Source organism: Papaver somniferum, chromosome 2, assembly GCF_003573695.1.
Source record: "Papaver somniferum cultivar HN1 chromosome 2, ASM357369v1, whole genome shotgun sequence".
NCBI lineage: Eukaryota > Viridiplantae > Streptophyta > Magnoliopsida > Ranunculales > Papaveraceae > Papaver > Papaver somniferum.
Window position 1 is genome coordinate 54,452,389 of NC_039359.1, and position 15,802 is coordinate 54,468,190.

The following is a 15,802-nucleotide window of genomic DNA, read 5'->3' on the forward strand; positions in this document are numbered from 1 at the left end:
TTCACAGGTTGGTTTTCCATGGCCTCCACGTTAGAAGATATAATCAATTTTTCTTCTTCCATAGGAAATCAAACCCACTTACAAGCACCCAAACCTATTCGTAATCTTTCTTATGCTCAAGTCCTGCAATCTAATCTTACTCCTAAACATATCTCTAACTCACAAAAAGGACTTATACCTTTTATGTGTGATAGATTCGCCCCACCCCTGTCCATTTCTTGTGATCCAAAAGGAAATCTCAATATCAAAAAACAGAATGATTCAAATCCTATAGGTGGGTGGATTGATTCTTTTGTGGTGTCCTCACCTATCCCAATCGTGAATTGGTCAGATATCAGTTTGGCCATGAGTCTTGAATTACAATGCAACTCATCTTGTATGCTATATCCTATGAATTCATATCAGGCTTTATTACATGCAGACAAGGAATTATCCAAGGAAGATATTGAGTTTGTTTTTACTTTTAACAATGTAAATTTCTCAGTGTTCAGATGGGATGAGAAATTCTGGAAGTCATCATGTTCATCATCGACAATATTTCATGTTGAAGTTTTTGGGGTACCTTATCAATTTTGGTCATCTAAAGTCATACATCAAATTGGTAGGTTATGTGGTGATGTTTTGCTAATCGACCCTGCAACTCTCAAGCTGGAGGATTTGACTGCAATCAGGCTAAAGATCCGTAACAATAAAGGAATTAATTCCATTCCTAGAAGTGTGAGTATATTTTCAGATATGGGTGAATTTACAGCTCACATCTTCATTGCCGGAAACACAATATCCTCAAGATCTCGTTCGAATTTGAATTTCGGTCAATGGATATCTCCGAATTTGGTGGATCATCAGCACGAGAGGTGGAAGACTACAGAAAATTATGGTAACTCTATGGACTCATTAATTACAAAAGATTTTCAGCCGTCTTCTACGGATATTTTTATGACTTCTCCAGCAAGGAAACTTTCAACAGATATCCGAAAAGTTCAAAATCAAGGATCCGGTAAGAGAAGGAAAATACGACGTAAGCCCAGGAAAAATAAAAAAAAATCCAACACAATATGGAAAAAGGTAGAGAAGATATCTTTATTATCCCGTGAAACTCCTGTGAGTATTGATGAATCAACAGACATGGAGATTGATTTTACTCCTGCTTTCAAGATGAATCTCGAAGCCCTTGAAGTTTCTGATATGTTATCTCCAGTAGATCCTAAACCTATCCATTCTAAACCTCCATACAGGTACACTTATATCACTAAGAAAATCATAAAAAAAATTTATTTCATCGACCCCATCCCAAGACCTGTTTCCACCATCGTCTCTTTGCCAATCCTAAAACCAACACCCATACCCATTACCATTAACACACCCATCCTACAAACTCCTCCAGTCCCTATCACCAATATTCCAGTCTCCCTGAAATCTGTTGTTACGTACTTCAAACCTTCAAATTCTAGTAGTAATATAAAGGTTCCAGCATACATTGTTAATGAGGTGATGAGATTATTTGAGTTAGTTGTTCACTTAGGCATCACTTTTAATAATATGCCTAATCACTCAAAACGGTTTCTATGTTCCAAAATTACTTCTCAGGGTCCGATACTTAAATCCTCTACTCCTGTTGCTTTACCATCTCCCTCTTTAGTGAAAGATTTTGCAGTTCAATCCATTATCACACTAGACGGAACTAGAGAAGTCTCTGTGCATGAGCCCAAGGATAAGACAGTGCCATTAAAAGGTCTTAAAGATACTTTTATTATGCTTCTAGAGGATGAAGACACTTCAGCTGCGTCACAATCCTCCACTCCTATTTATCCACCTGGATTTGAACCTGATATGGTGGAAATTCTAGATGATGGTATCTCAGAGCATGTCTCACAAACTCAGGAGGTCTATTCAAAAAGATACATTGCAGAATGTAGGCGTCTTGATATTACAGTTCAGGAAGCTAATACTTCTGGTGTCAAGTCTAAAAGATTGACAAAACAAAAGAAGGGATACGTGTGTGTTAAATGAGTCTCAAGATACTTTCATGGAATGTGAGGGGATTATGTTCGAATGATAGGAGGCTGATTGTAAAGAAAATGATTGGTCTTCTTCAAGCACCTATCGTAATCCTACAAGAAACAAAGATGATGCGTTGTAGTGATCATGACATCCAACAAATTTGTGGACACTCAAATTTTGGATGGACTTTTCAACAGTCAGTTGGTAATTCTGGTGGGATGATCATCTTATGGGATAAAGATTTTCTTGAGGTTAAAGAATCTTTAGTAGGTGATTATTCATTATCTATCTATTGTGTCAATAAGCATGATGGTTTTTTTTGGGTTCTTACCAATATTTATGGACCTAATAAACCTCATGAGAGGGCAGATTTTTGGGAGGAGTTGGATAACATCTGTGGATACTGGGACTTACCTTGGTGTTTGGGTGGAGATTTCAACACCATTAAGTGTTGTGATGAGAAGAAGAATTGTAATACAATCACTAAGAGTATGAAGGACTTTGCTGAATTCATCTCTCAACACAACCTTATTGATTTACCTTTAAAAGGAGCTAGATATACTTCGTCTAATGGGCAGATCAATCCTGTAATGAGAAGACTTGATAGATTCCTCATTTCTCCTTCCTTTGAACTTCAATTCCCCTTGGCAACTCAACTTGATAAAGCTAGGCCAACATCAGATCACATTCCTATCCTCCTAGATATCTCTGATCCTTCTTGGGGACCTAGTCCTTTCAGGTTTGAAATCATGTGGTTTTTGGAGAATGGTTTTTTGAAACTTTTAGAAGATTGGTGGTTGTCTTTTTCTTTTGCAGGTAGTCCAAGTACAACATTGTGGTTGAAATTGAAGGCTTTAAAGAAGAAGTTGAAGGTGTGGAATAGGGATACTTTTGGTCACACTAATACCAAACTCAAGCACATACTGGAAGAGATACAGTTCTTTGATCTTTTGGCAGAAGACAACATCCTAGATGAATCTCAGTTGGCAGATAAACTTAAATCCAAGTTGAGTTTGAGAAAGTTACTAAAATGAATGAACTAGCATGGAGGATAAAGTCCAAAAACAAATGGTCACAAGAAGGGGATAGAAATACTTCTTTTTTCATGCGTCAAGACACTGCTAGAAGAAGATACAACAGGATTAGACAGCTATGCATTGAGGGTGAATTGGTCTCTGACAGGTTCAAACTGCAAGAACATATTGTGAATTTCTACAAGGACTTGTTTGCTGAAGAAGAAGTTATCAGACCGGCTTTGGAAGGTATTACTTTTGACACTATCAATAACATTGAATCTGAAATATTAGATGCAAATTTCAATGAGGATGAAGTATTTCAGGCTATCAAAGACCTAGGACAAGACAAGGCACCAGGGCCTGATGGCTACCCTATCATGTTTTTCTCAAGGTGTTGGAGTTTTATTAAGGAGGACATCATGAAGACTATTATGGAATTCTGTGAGTCTGGTAAGATCGATCCAAAGCATAATGCCACTTTTATTACATTAATACCCAAAAAGGATTATATTGAAACAATGAAGGATTGTAGACCAATTAGTCTTCTTACCAGCATGTACAAGATAATTGCAAAGGTACTTGCCTCTAGAATGAAACTAGTTATGCCAAAGCTCATCTCTCTTGTTCAATGTTCCTACATTGAAGGTAGACAGATAATAGATGGCACTCTCATTTCTAATGAGTTGGTCGATTCAAGATTTAAATCTGGGCTTGCTGGTGTGATTTGCAAAATTGACCTAGAGAAGGCCTTTGACAGAGTAAATTGGAACTATTTGCAGGATATCTTACAACAGATGGGGTTTAGTAGGAAATGGCGTAGTTGGTTGAAATTCTGTTATTCAACTGCATCCTTCTCGGTGTTAATAAATGGGTCCTCCTTTGGCTATTTTGGCAGTACTAGAGGTGTTAGGCAAGGCTGTCCACTTTCACCTTTGCTTTTTAATATTGCAATGGAAGGCTTCTCAAGGTATTTGGACAGAGCAGCAGGTTTGAATCTCTTTAGTGGCTTCAATGTAACTCAAAATGGATTAGTGGTGAGCCATTTACATTATGCTGACGATACTATCTTCTTTGTAGATGACAAGAAAGAAGAGTTGGTCAATCTCTTCTCCCTTCTTCATTGTTTTGAATATATTGCAGGCTTAAAGGTCAACACTTCAAAAACAAGACTTATTGCAGTAGGAGATGTACCTCTTATTGAGGAATGGGCAATTGAATTGGGTTGTGCAACTGATTCAATTCCTTTCATGTACTTAGGCATGCCTTTGGGAGCAAAAGCTAACTCAAAAACTATTTGGGTTCCCATTATTGAAAAATTTGAGGCCAAACTCTCAATGTGGAGACAAGGTAATTTATCTAAAGGTGGTAAGCTGGCTCTACTCAAGTGTATTTTAAGCTCCCTTCCCACGTATTATTTCTCTCTTTTCAAGGCCCCGATTTCTGTTATCAAAATTTTAGAAAGGAAGATGAGGAATTTTTTGTGGGAGCATAAGTCGGGTTCAACAACTTCTCACCTTATAAACTGGAATTTAGTTTGCTCTTCTAAAGAGAAAGGTGGTTTGGGTGTCTTAAATCTAAAACTAATGAATCAGACTCTTCTTGCAAAATGGTGTTGGAGATTTGGTGTAGAAAAAAACCATTTGTGGTACAAAATCATTGTTGAAAAGTATGGTGCTTCATTCTCTATTTGGGTCCCTAGTAAGGTAATTTCAGCTCATGGAGTTTCTTGTTAGAGGACAATTGCTGAAATGAATAATTGGATCACTTCTAACTGCAATTTTTGTGTTCACTCTGGATTACAAATTTCTTTTTGGCATGACAAGTGGGTTAGTCGCTCTAGTTTGGATGTGCAGTTTCCCTTACTGTACAAACTTGATTTTTTGAAAAATGACAGTATTGCTGCACATATTTCAGAAGAAGGAGCATGGAAGTTTGATTACAAAAGAGTTCTGCTGAATGATGAAGTTAATCAACTTGCTGCAATGTTTCTTGTTATCGGTTCTGCACCACCAATATTAGACAACTTGCCAGATACAAGAAGATGGGCTATTGAACCCTCTGGTGTGTACACTGTGAAATCTCTTTATGGAAACCTAGTGGCTGATGCTGGAGTGACTAATTTTCCATGGAAGTTTATATGGAAAGCTTGCATTCCTCCAAAAATCTTTTTTCTCATGTGGTGCGCAGTTCATGGAAGATTTAACTCTCTAGATATGTTGAACCGTAAAGGTATAGACGTGTATAACTCTTGCATTCTTTGTGGTGATAGTACTGAGACACAAGATCACATCTTTATGCACTGTAAAGTCGCACATTGTGTATGGACTTCTCTAACTCCGAACACAGACTGGTCCTGGGTCTTTCCTGCTACTATGTATGCGCTTTCGGTTTCTTGGTCAACCAATCACATCTCCAGTAACGCAGGAAAAGATATTTGGAACCTAATCCCTGCTGCCATCATTTGGACTCTCTGGAATGAGAGAAATAGTCGCACTTTTGTTGACGACTATGCATTCAAAACAGACACAGAGTTGTGCGATATTGCAAAAGTCTTAGTTCTTTCTTGGGCAGCTGCTGCTGGGAAGAGAATTCACTCCAATTTCTCTTATACAGTGCTTAATTGGGATACAATTTTCCATTGATTATATTCTTGTTCTCTGTCACTGCTACAGCTTGTAGCTTTTCTGTACATTCTTTTTAATCTAATAAAATTCCTCTTTTCCAATAAAAAAAAAGAGGTTATGGCTCCACCTAAAGGCACAGCCAACTACAATGTCCAGTTCTCGGGAGTCGGGACTCGGGACATTGTGGGTTTGAGTGCAGCAACTAGTCCATGCTAAGTGTTGATCGATCGTCAATTGGTTAATGTGGCCGACAGATAAATGCTTTATTACGGAAAATAAAAAAGTATCCGTTTCTTTTGTGAAATAATCTTACTCCATAAAAAATTGTGAGAATCTTTACACCTTTTCTCTCCAGTTATACTCCCCTTGTAACAATTAAATCTTTTCTATCTAGAGTGTTTTGCAATTCAAAAAATGGATTTGAATATTTTGTTCATAATAGCTGGTACTGTAATAATATTTGCATTAACAACACTCATTCTAGTTTCGAAAAAGTTCTCTCCATCTGCAATGGAATGGCCAGCAGGTCCAAAAACGCTACCTATAATTGGGAACCTTCACCAATTAAGAGGAGATCTCTTTCATGTTGTTTTGGCAAACTTTGCCAAAGTTCATGGAGGTGTTTTTACAATATGGATATGAAGTTGGAGTCCAGTGATCTACTGGGGATTTGGCTCGACCCAAACCCATAAGATTATTTCCACATGGGATAAGCAGAGTTCTAGGTAGAGGCTAATAAGGTGTGGAATCTCCCTACATAGTATCGAGGTCTTTTCGATTAAAACCCCACATCTGTCTGGCCAAAGGTGGTGAAAGTGGGAACAGTATCCGTACTATGTAACGTCTGTAGGATCCTTCAATTGGTATCAAAGGTAGGGCTACTGAGAGATCGAATGGTTATGGATGTCAACCCTAAGGAAGGATGAGGTTCGCAAGGTGGAGTTAGGTGGTGCGGAACACTTTAACTCGGGTGGAGTATGGCAAGCCGAAGCTAGTGCTCATGGTGGAGTTAGATCGTCTCCCTCTCTAACTCAGGTGAAGCAAGCTCGAAGTGGCGGCCAAGGCTCATGGGCGCATATTGACTGTAACCAGGTTCGGCGGTAGTATACGGATGACGATCGTGTACGATAGACTGAGTTGGCATGCAGTATACCTAAGTGGTGTCAATCATCGTGGAGTTGTGTACATGAAAGAGCAAGGTGTATCTCAAGATGTTGATAACGGTGATCGTACGACGATACTTGGTGAGATAGTTTGGATCTCGCCAAGGTGGAGATTGTTGGGGATTTGGCTCGACCCAAACTCATAAGATTAGAGGGTAAGCGAAGTTCTAGGTAGAGGCTAATAAGGTGTGGAATCTCCCTACATAGGATCGAGGCCTTTTCGATTAAAACCCCACACCTGTCTGGCCAAAGATGGTGAAAGTGGAGACAGTATCGGTACTATGTAGCGTCTGTAGGATCCTTCATGATCATTGTTAGCGACATCAAAAGTGCTCGTGAAGTTCTTATCACTAAATCTTCTGATTATTCAGTTAGAAATGTGCCTGATTATCTTAAAATCGTTTCTGCAGATGGCGAGAGTATTGCTGATTCTGATTCCGGTCCGTTTTGGCATAATCTAAGAAAACGTCTTCATAATATTGCATTAAATCCTATGAGTGTTATGTCGCAGTCTCATTTACAAGAAAGAGCTATGCAGAAGCTAATCAAATCCATGCAAGAAAATGCGTCACGAGAGAATGGGATTTTAAAACCTCTTGATCATGTTAAGAAAGAGACTATTCGATTTATAAGTCGAATTTTATTCGGTCAAGACTTCTCAAATGAAGATTTTGTCGTTGCCATGAGTCAGACTGTACACAAATTAGTACGTATAGGTGGGTTTGCAAGTTTAGCTGATGCATTTAAGGTTGGTGAATATTTGCCGAGCCATAAAAAATTTATTCGCGAACTTAATTCTATAAGTGCACATGCCGCTAATTTGATTCTTCCATATATCGGATCTAAACCTCCTGTAAATACTACTTACATTTTCTAACGTCCAAGATTATGGTGAAGATGTTATAATCTCTGCTATACTTGAAATTTATGGTTTAGCAGCAGATAGTTGTGCAACAACAATAGTTTGGGCACTCACATTTTTAGTACGCGAACAAGAAATTCAAGAAAAGCTTTACTGCGAGATTCTAATAAGTACATTGACGTAAATCGATTCTAACAAGTCCCGAACACTTTGATTTCGAAAAAATCGAATTTTGAGTGATTGCATGTTTCTAAAACCTAATCCCCTTGGGTTACTAAAAAAAAATATTTGATTCGTGCCACTTCATCTGCTTTTATGATAATCAAAGATGGCTCGTATTAGGAGAGAAGAAGAGAAGAAGCATCGGTTGGAAATGGAGATGAAAATGAGATTTTGATTTAAGTTTTTAGTTTTATGATTTTGATTTCAGTTTTAATTTTGATTTTAGTTTTGTTATTAGGATTTAATGGGGACACATTTGTAGTTTTAGTGTTTGATAACGGGTAAGTTAATAGTTTCATCTCTTAATAATCTTTTTTGTCCTATAATGTAGGCCCAAATTAATAGGCATACCCTCCAATTTAACAAGGTTTGTTAAAGGAAAATTACCCGTTATGGAAAGTTAAATATGCCCGTTGCCCCTATTGGATACATAAACGATCTTGGTAAGCCTCTTCTAGTTTCTATAATGTTTCTATAGAATAATTTGTAGTTGGTATTCCATACCATTGAACGGACTTTGAACTGCACAAACTTTAGTCCTATTTACTGTCATTCGTGTTCTTGTTGGAATCGAACCATTGACTGTAAAGTTTATAACGGCCACAATGCACTTTTTTTTTTTTTTGTGAAGGAGAAAGGAGACAACATTACGCTGCTTTTGTACTTTGTTTTTTTGAGAGTGGGTAGTCTTTTCCTACCCCTGAAGGTGTTCCATTTCTTAGTTCCACTGTATATTTTAGGAAAGCCAATTTAGGACAGTTATTGAAACCCATAATATTCATGTGTTCAATTTCTTAGTTCCACTGTATACTTCAGGAAACCCAATTTAGGACAGTTATTGAAACCCATAATATTCATGATATCTTATCAAATTGTATTTCATATCGCCATACTAAATCAAAAATCTATCCATTATCTTCACGGGTGAAGTCGCGCCACACAAAATCAAAAGTCCTAAGCCCTCGCCACAACAAATCAAAAATATAGTTACAGAAAAAAAATCGGGCACAAATCTAATTCCTCTTTATGTAAACAAGAATTGATAGTAGTTAATTTAAACGATGAAGACAAACTCGTTTTTTTTTTATTTGACTCGCAAGGGGCAAAGTAGATTAGAAAAGTAAAAACTCCTCACCATGATGGTAAGGAGCAGATAAAAGAAAATACAGGAAACACAAGCTCAATTATGGCAGAGCTCATAAAAAATACCAAAACCAAAACACAACAAAAGAAACTAGAAGCCTAACTATTGCATTACCGCTTCCCAGTTGTACAACACTGAATTCAGATGGATTCCGTGAAAGATTTTTGTCCCTAAACACCAGTTACATATAAAAACCTTAACCGTATTGAGAATTTCTTCCAAAATTTTGTAACGCCAATTGAAAAGCGTTTCATTTCTCTCTAACCACGCAACCCACCATACCGCGAAAGAAATGATGTCCCAAATGCGATTTCTAATATTTGAGTTTGTAGTTTTTCTTTTCTTCCATTCCCATATGGTATCTCTGACTGAACCTTGAAAGACCCATTGCAATCCGTAACAATTCACAAAATAAAACCACACATTCCTAGTTGTTTCGCAATGCTAAAAAAGATGCTGATTTGACTCCGTTGATTTCTTGCCAAGTACATCCATTCACCAAAGTGCTGATTTGACTCTGTTAAAGACAAACTCGTTAACAGCTATAAAAACTAAAGTGTTGCATGGTTGTGGGGAAAACTGCTGCCTCATGAACAGAAATATAAGTGCCACTGCCTTGAAGAAGGAAGGATACTAATGAATGGACTCAAATCCTGTCAAGAAGGTACGACAGGTATTATTGGAATTTAACCATGTGTTCCTCAACTAATATTCACCGCAACCGGTATCGTTCATCAGAAATAAACCTTCCGAGCCAGCAAACATAATTGCCACAGTAGTTACCCAAATTGGTTTTCCCCAACCAAAATTAATATCATAGAATCCAAAGTTACACCAACTACTCATCCATAAATGTCTCTCCATTTTCAGTATTTTCCAAATCGAAATCATGGTCACCCTTCTGGCTTTTACTTATTGATTCCCTCATTTGACTGACAAATTCATTTAGTTCGCCATGTAGCTTACTAGAATTACTACTAGTTGTCCCTTGGGTTGTTGTTTTTGTTGAAGTTGCTTCTATTGCTGCGCTGGTGAACTCTATAAGATACCCGAAAGACGCATCTGGTAATGGTGGGTTAAGTCTCTTTCTAAGGTTTAGGCATGTCTTACAGTTACTGACAAAGAACCAGCAGGGGTAGCCAACTTCACCAATGACTTCCATATCAAAGCAGAAACTACCTCAACCCTTGTTGGCCTGCGACATTTGTATTTATCCGCCATTAATGCTAATTGTAGTTGCAACAAATTCTACAACCACACCCTGTATGAAATCTTAATAATAATTTAAGTGATCGTCTTAAATTTCATACATTCATTCATAAAATATTCAATATGATTACAAGATTCGAGATGAGTTTTAACTTGGAGAACAAATAATCTTTCTCTCTCTTAAATTCCAAGTCTAAGCTCTCAAAAAGATTCCTCCTTTCACAAGGTCGCTCGGTCCCCTTATATAGGGGTTTACATAGTGGATGACAGCCAATAAACCCTTTATTTTCGGATCTGACGTGCGTCATTATCTCACACTTATCTTGACTCTTCTCGCACATGCTCTATAACTTCGCACGACTATCACACTTTATTCATGATTCTTCTGACGTCATATGATGCGTCATCTCAAATATACTATACGCGATACCCCTCGCTCGTTTATCAAATTCATTACTTCGCACACATATTATGTCGTGCGGTATTTAGTATCTACAGTTTGCCTCTTCTCATGTCGTTTATTTGGAAAGGGAGCGATATGAGAAATTCCAACTTTAAAATGCCACACTCACTCATCCTTTTATATTCCTTTCAGCTGACATATTCCCCTAATTTAAGCGTGAGATCTTACGCGTGTTTTTTCAGTTATTCCTGATTTGACACGACTTTTATAACCGCTTTTTCTTATATGTTCATTCTCAATCGTCGCATTAATGAGTGAATATGTCGGGAATCGATAGTAAATATCTTAGTTACTATCTTTCTTCTTCATACTTCTTTTTACTCTCTGCAACTATTTTCTTCTGCTACTACTCTTCTGATTTCTTCTCACACTTCTTCTGTTATTTCTCTCCCATTTTGATCTTTTCATTAATCATCATTCTCATACTTAAAAATGCTTGAAGCTGGTTGGAAGAACAAATAGGCATTTAATAGATTGAAGAGAGAATTTGGTGCTCGGGATTTTTGGTTTTTGTTCCTGCTGGATCAAAACCTTCATCCAAACTTGGACCTGATAGATTTTCTCTTGAGGAATGGAGTGATCAAAAGATCATCATTTCAGTGGGACAACTTCTTGCAGGTCTCCTTATTCCTCTTTATGATCCCAAAATTCTCTTGTTTTATGAGACCCTTTCGCATGCGAATTTTTCGCATGGCATATTTCAACTTAGAGGTGATAGTATTAGAATAGCTCTTGAATACGCTTGTCGCACAACAGGTTTAGAATCTCAGTATCCAATGGGTAAGAGAAATACTGATCATCGATATGAGGATATTAATTTTTCTGATTATACCCTTGAATTGTTTTTCAAGAATTACGAAGTTACCGTCATGAAATTAGCGCCTCTAAATGGGGTACTCGTTTGTCAAGAAAAGATGGTATTGCTGAAGAGAAAAGGATCATGCGAGATGTTGACTGGCATGATTCTTCAAATAGTACTGCTCGTTGGTCGAACGACACGTGATGGTTAGAGTACCCTATCATCTTGGTGGGACCATACATAACTGGTAGGGATGGACATGGCTTAGCTCTTCCCCTTCCTGAGGGACTTCCTGCTTATGATCCTTGGGTATTCAGATGGCCTGAAGAAGAAAAAGTGGTATGCTATCTTTAATTATCTTTTACCTCCCTCTTTTTCCTTTTATCTTTTACCACTTTTACCTATTTTCCCCATTTCAGATGGCTGATCAAGCAAAAATGGCCAGAAAACTGTCTCAGGCGACATCCTCGAACAATAATGAAGTAAGAAATACCTTTTGTTTAATTTTAACAATATTGTTACCTATGTTTCTTATCTTCCATTATGTGTGTAAGAGGAGATTGTGAGCGCAAGCGTGAAAGGAAAGGGTGTAATTTGCAGTAAAAGACTGCTTCCAAATCTTTTTCTAAGAATCCCTCTAAGAAGCGGAAATCACCTTCCTCTTCAAGCTCTCAATCCGACAATGATGATGACAGTATTCTTGGTGAAGATTTCTCTATTAAATCTGCAATGGATCAGATATCGAGTATTTTTTCTAACTCCATTACAGCAGTTGGAGATGATTTATTGTGTCACACATGTAAGACTCTTGCGAAGATAATAAATGCCCCTACTTTGGATGATGATTCCCTTCGCAGAGCTGCCTCAACTTTGAGTCCCAGTTTTCAATATTCCCTTTCTTCTATGGTAATTTGTTATACCTTCGCACTTTCCTTAGAGTTATATCATGTGGAAGTTTCTCACATTTATTTTATAACCTCGCAGGTGACTCGCTCATCATATGTTTTTTCTTCATACTATGAAAGAAGACTTCGCAGGATTGCAGCTAAAAATAATGAACTTAAGTCCCAAGCTTCCATTAATGAGAATGATGTTGTTGATCTTCGCAAGAGGAACCATCAACTTGAATCTTATGTTTCTTCATGTACAAACAAGATATCTGATCTTCAAAAAAGGAACGATCAATTAATTGGTGCGTAATCCTTTGCTTCTTTTGTTAATATGTTTATTTATGTCTTTTTCTCCCATTGTAATTATCTATCCCTGCAGAGATTTATAGCCTTAATGATGAGTAAATTTCCTTATTTCATTCTCTCCCTCCTCCTGTTGATGATGATATTCTTCTAGAATATCTTAATGTCTCTCTAAATAGCTTCGCTAATAACAAGTTGAACACCTTTTCTTTGCAGGATATTAAGAAGAAGTACCAAGATCTTAATGTTCACCATAGGAAGGCCTTATCTACTAGTAAGGATTTTAGACATTGTTTTTTAGAAATGAAGGAGAGAAACAAAACTTTGCAAAACAAGATTAGTACTCTTATCGCTGAGAAGGATCAAATTTATCTTAATGGTGCCAAAGCTTTAATGAAATTCCAAGAGACTATTCTTCAAGTTCAAGTGGAACGAGATCAAGATTTAAGATAGAGGGATGCACTTGATGATCAAGGAAAAGTAATCTGTTCTCGACTTCTTATAGAGAGTGATGCTGAATTTGATTGGGCTGCTAAAGTCTTAGATAATGTTAGAAATGACTTAGCTTTGACTGTTAGCCTCGAATCAGATCATTCCACTTTGATTAAAGATATTATTTACAATAAAGAAGGTCGTTTATTATGCCTCTCCACTTATTATCCCTTAATCCATTTTTTTGTAAATGACATTAACTTTCTCATTTTCCTTCGCAGTGTTAGAAAAAGAACTTCGCAGTCAAATTAAATAGCTGGAAGCGAAGTTTATCACTCATGATTCTAAATATCGCAGGTTGAAGAAACAGTTTGTTGCTACCATTTCTAATAATAACAAAGATGCTATTCGCGTTTGTGATGATGCTATAAAGAAGATCTGTGCCGAGAATGGCATTCCTCACTCAAAGTATAAGCTTGCTGATGTTACTCCAAATGAAGAACTTTCTGATATTTCTGAGAGTGAAGAGGATTCTGAATATGAAGAAATTGACGATGAATTTAATAGTTCTGAAGCTGATAGGGTGAATGAAATCAACCTAGGAGAGAAGTAGCTTCTTTATTCTTGAATAGCTTTTCTACTTTGTCAAATTTGTGAAGTTTTCATAAGTTCTTTGGTCTTCAAATATTAACTCTTGAAATTGCTTCTTTGATGTAATCTTTTTGATTGTTTGATATTTCTTTAATGTATATTCCCATTCTTTAATGCGTATCCTCCTTGCTATATACCTTTGTAAAAGCTTCACTTTCTAACAACTAAAGTTAATTTGTGATATCACCCTTCTAAATGTGCATGATGATATCTGTTTGTTATGAAAAATAAGCGTAAATCTATCATGTGGGTGCGAATAACACTTTTCTAAATGCTAGCACTCCATACTTGTCTCTGCTATTCGACAGCAGATGATCAGATGAAACTAATATATGAAGTGCATTTATTATTTGTGTTTATATGCCTTATGCTCATTAATATTGTTTCCCCATCGTTTTACCTTCCGTTCTTGTTTTAAATTTACCTTTTTCATTTTGCCTCAGCTATGTTCCTTGTATTATCATGCGAAATTCTCCGTTAAGGAATTCTCTTTATCTCATTCATGTGCTACAAATTTCGCAAGGTATATTTACCCTGCAAAATAATAATGATTATTAGCTTCTATACTATTTCTCTCATGAGGTCTTATTTATCCTTCCTAATTAAAGGTCTTATTTTTTCTTGTATATGATATTCTTTCTATGCGACGAGATCACAGGACGTCTTTACGTTTTCGCGTAATGATCCATTGATCTCGCCTTATCATTTTCTTGTATTATTACCTCTCCAGGTTTTATTATCGCATAAATATGACAAGCCTTAATATTCCCGTGAGTAAAAAGTCTCATGATATTTGCATTTTATGACACAATTCAGCTCCCTAATGGAGGGTGTCGTCCTTATATTCCCCCTGATTTCCCCTTAAAGGAGGCGTACCCCTACCGGGTTAGGTTGGGCTCCTCTCATCCAGTAATGCAACAATCTGTTGTTATCGCGGTCTCTTATCCCTCCACCGATATGGTTTATCGTTACAAGACCGCACCCTAAGTGGGGTTTCTTTGGAACGAGTGCATCATAGTAAAGACTTGTCATGAATGGCCAGGTACGCTCCAGACGCCCTAAGAAATCTTGACTCAACCGTGTACCTCGACGCCTTGATCGAGTTTCTGCACTCTTTAGTAGAGAGCTTCTTACCTTAGTCTTTCAACTAAGGCGCTCTACCGGATGGGTTTTGGTTTTACTCCAAATCTCCATGACTCAAGCTCCAGGGTCGGTGTAGCATTCACTTGATCCATGCTAACTATATTAAGAATTATGGCGTGCGTTAGGTTTTATTATTGCCTCTTGCTTTACGCGAACTAGGGTGCACGGTACAATCGCATAGCTAGGCTCCTTAATTGGAGTCTTTATTTCTGATGCCTTTTTATTAAGGTCTTATTATGAAATCTTATTTTGTCTTTTTCTTGTATCATTATAATGAAAAAGGTTTCTTCAATTGCTTTCTTATCTTCGATTTATACAATTATGATATAATGTTTTCCTTTCACTAGGAAAACAACTGATTCTTTGAGGACTGTTACATCTGCGATGAGTTGCTTGCTGCTTTCACTTTCTGCACTTCTTTGAGTTCTCTCACACTATCGAATATATCGATGTGTATTTGTTCTATTTCTTCTGTTGTGCGGGAATTACCGCACGCACCTTATTTCTTCAAGCACACTTGATGCCATAATTCATCACATGAATTTTCCTTTGCATCTATCAACTCACACATCCCATTGTTAATAACTCTTTTGATCTTATATGGGTCTTCTCACGTGTTTTCCACATTTTCTTTACCAGTATTTTGATATCTAGGTTTCTGCCTCATCACTAGATCTCCTTCTTGGAATTCGCGTCTATGCTCTTGTGCAATTGTTATCGCTTGTGCAGGATCATGTAATGTTTCCTTCTTCTTACTTACAACATCTAACATCAACCTTTCACCACACTGACTTTCTCTTATTTGTTGTTTCCAGTTTCTTCACTTGCTTGAGCGCTCTTCACATTTGTCATGTCAATTTCATGGCATGCTTTTCATTCA

General features: G+C 37.2%; 1 protein-coding gene and 1 pseudogene across 1 annotated transcript; both read left to right on the forward strand.

Annotated features, from left to right (window-relative positions):
* Positions 1-2,006: 2,006 nt before the first annotated feature.
* LOC113351051 lies at positions 2,007-3,035 on the forward strand. Its single transcript, XM_026595123.1, has one exon. It carries the CDS (start codon positions 2,007-2,009, stop codon positions 3,033-3,035), a length of 1,029 nt encoding a protein of 342 aa, XP_026450908.1.
* Positions 3,036-6,055: 3,020 nt separating this feature from the next.
* On the forward strand, positions 6,056-7,681 carry LOC113351052 (annotated as a pseudogene).
* The last annotated feature ends 8,121 nt before the right edge of the window (positions 7,682-15,802 follow it).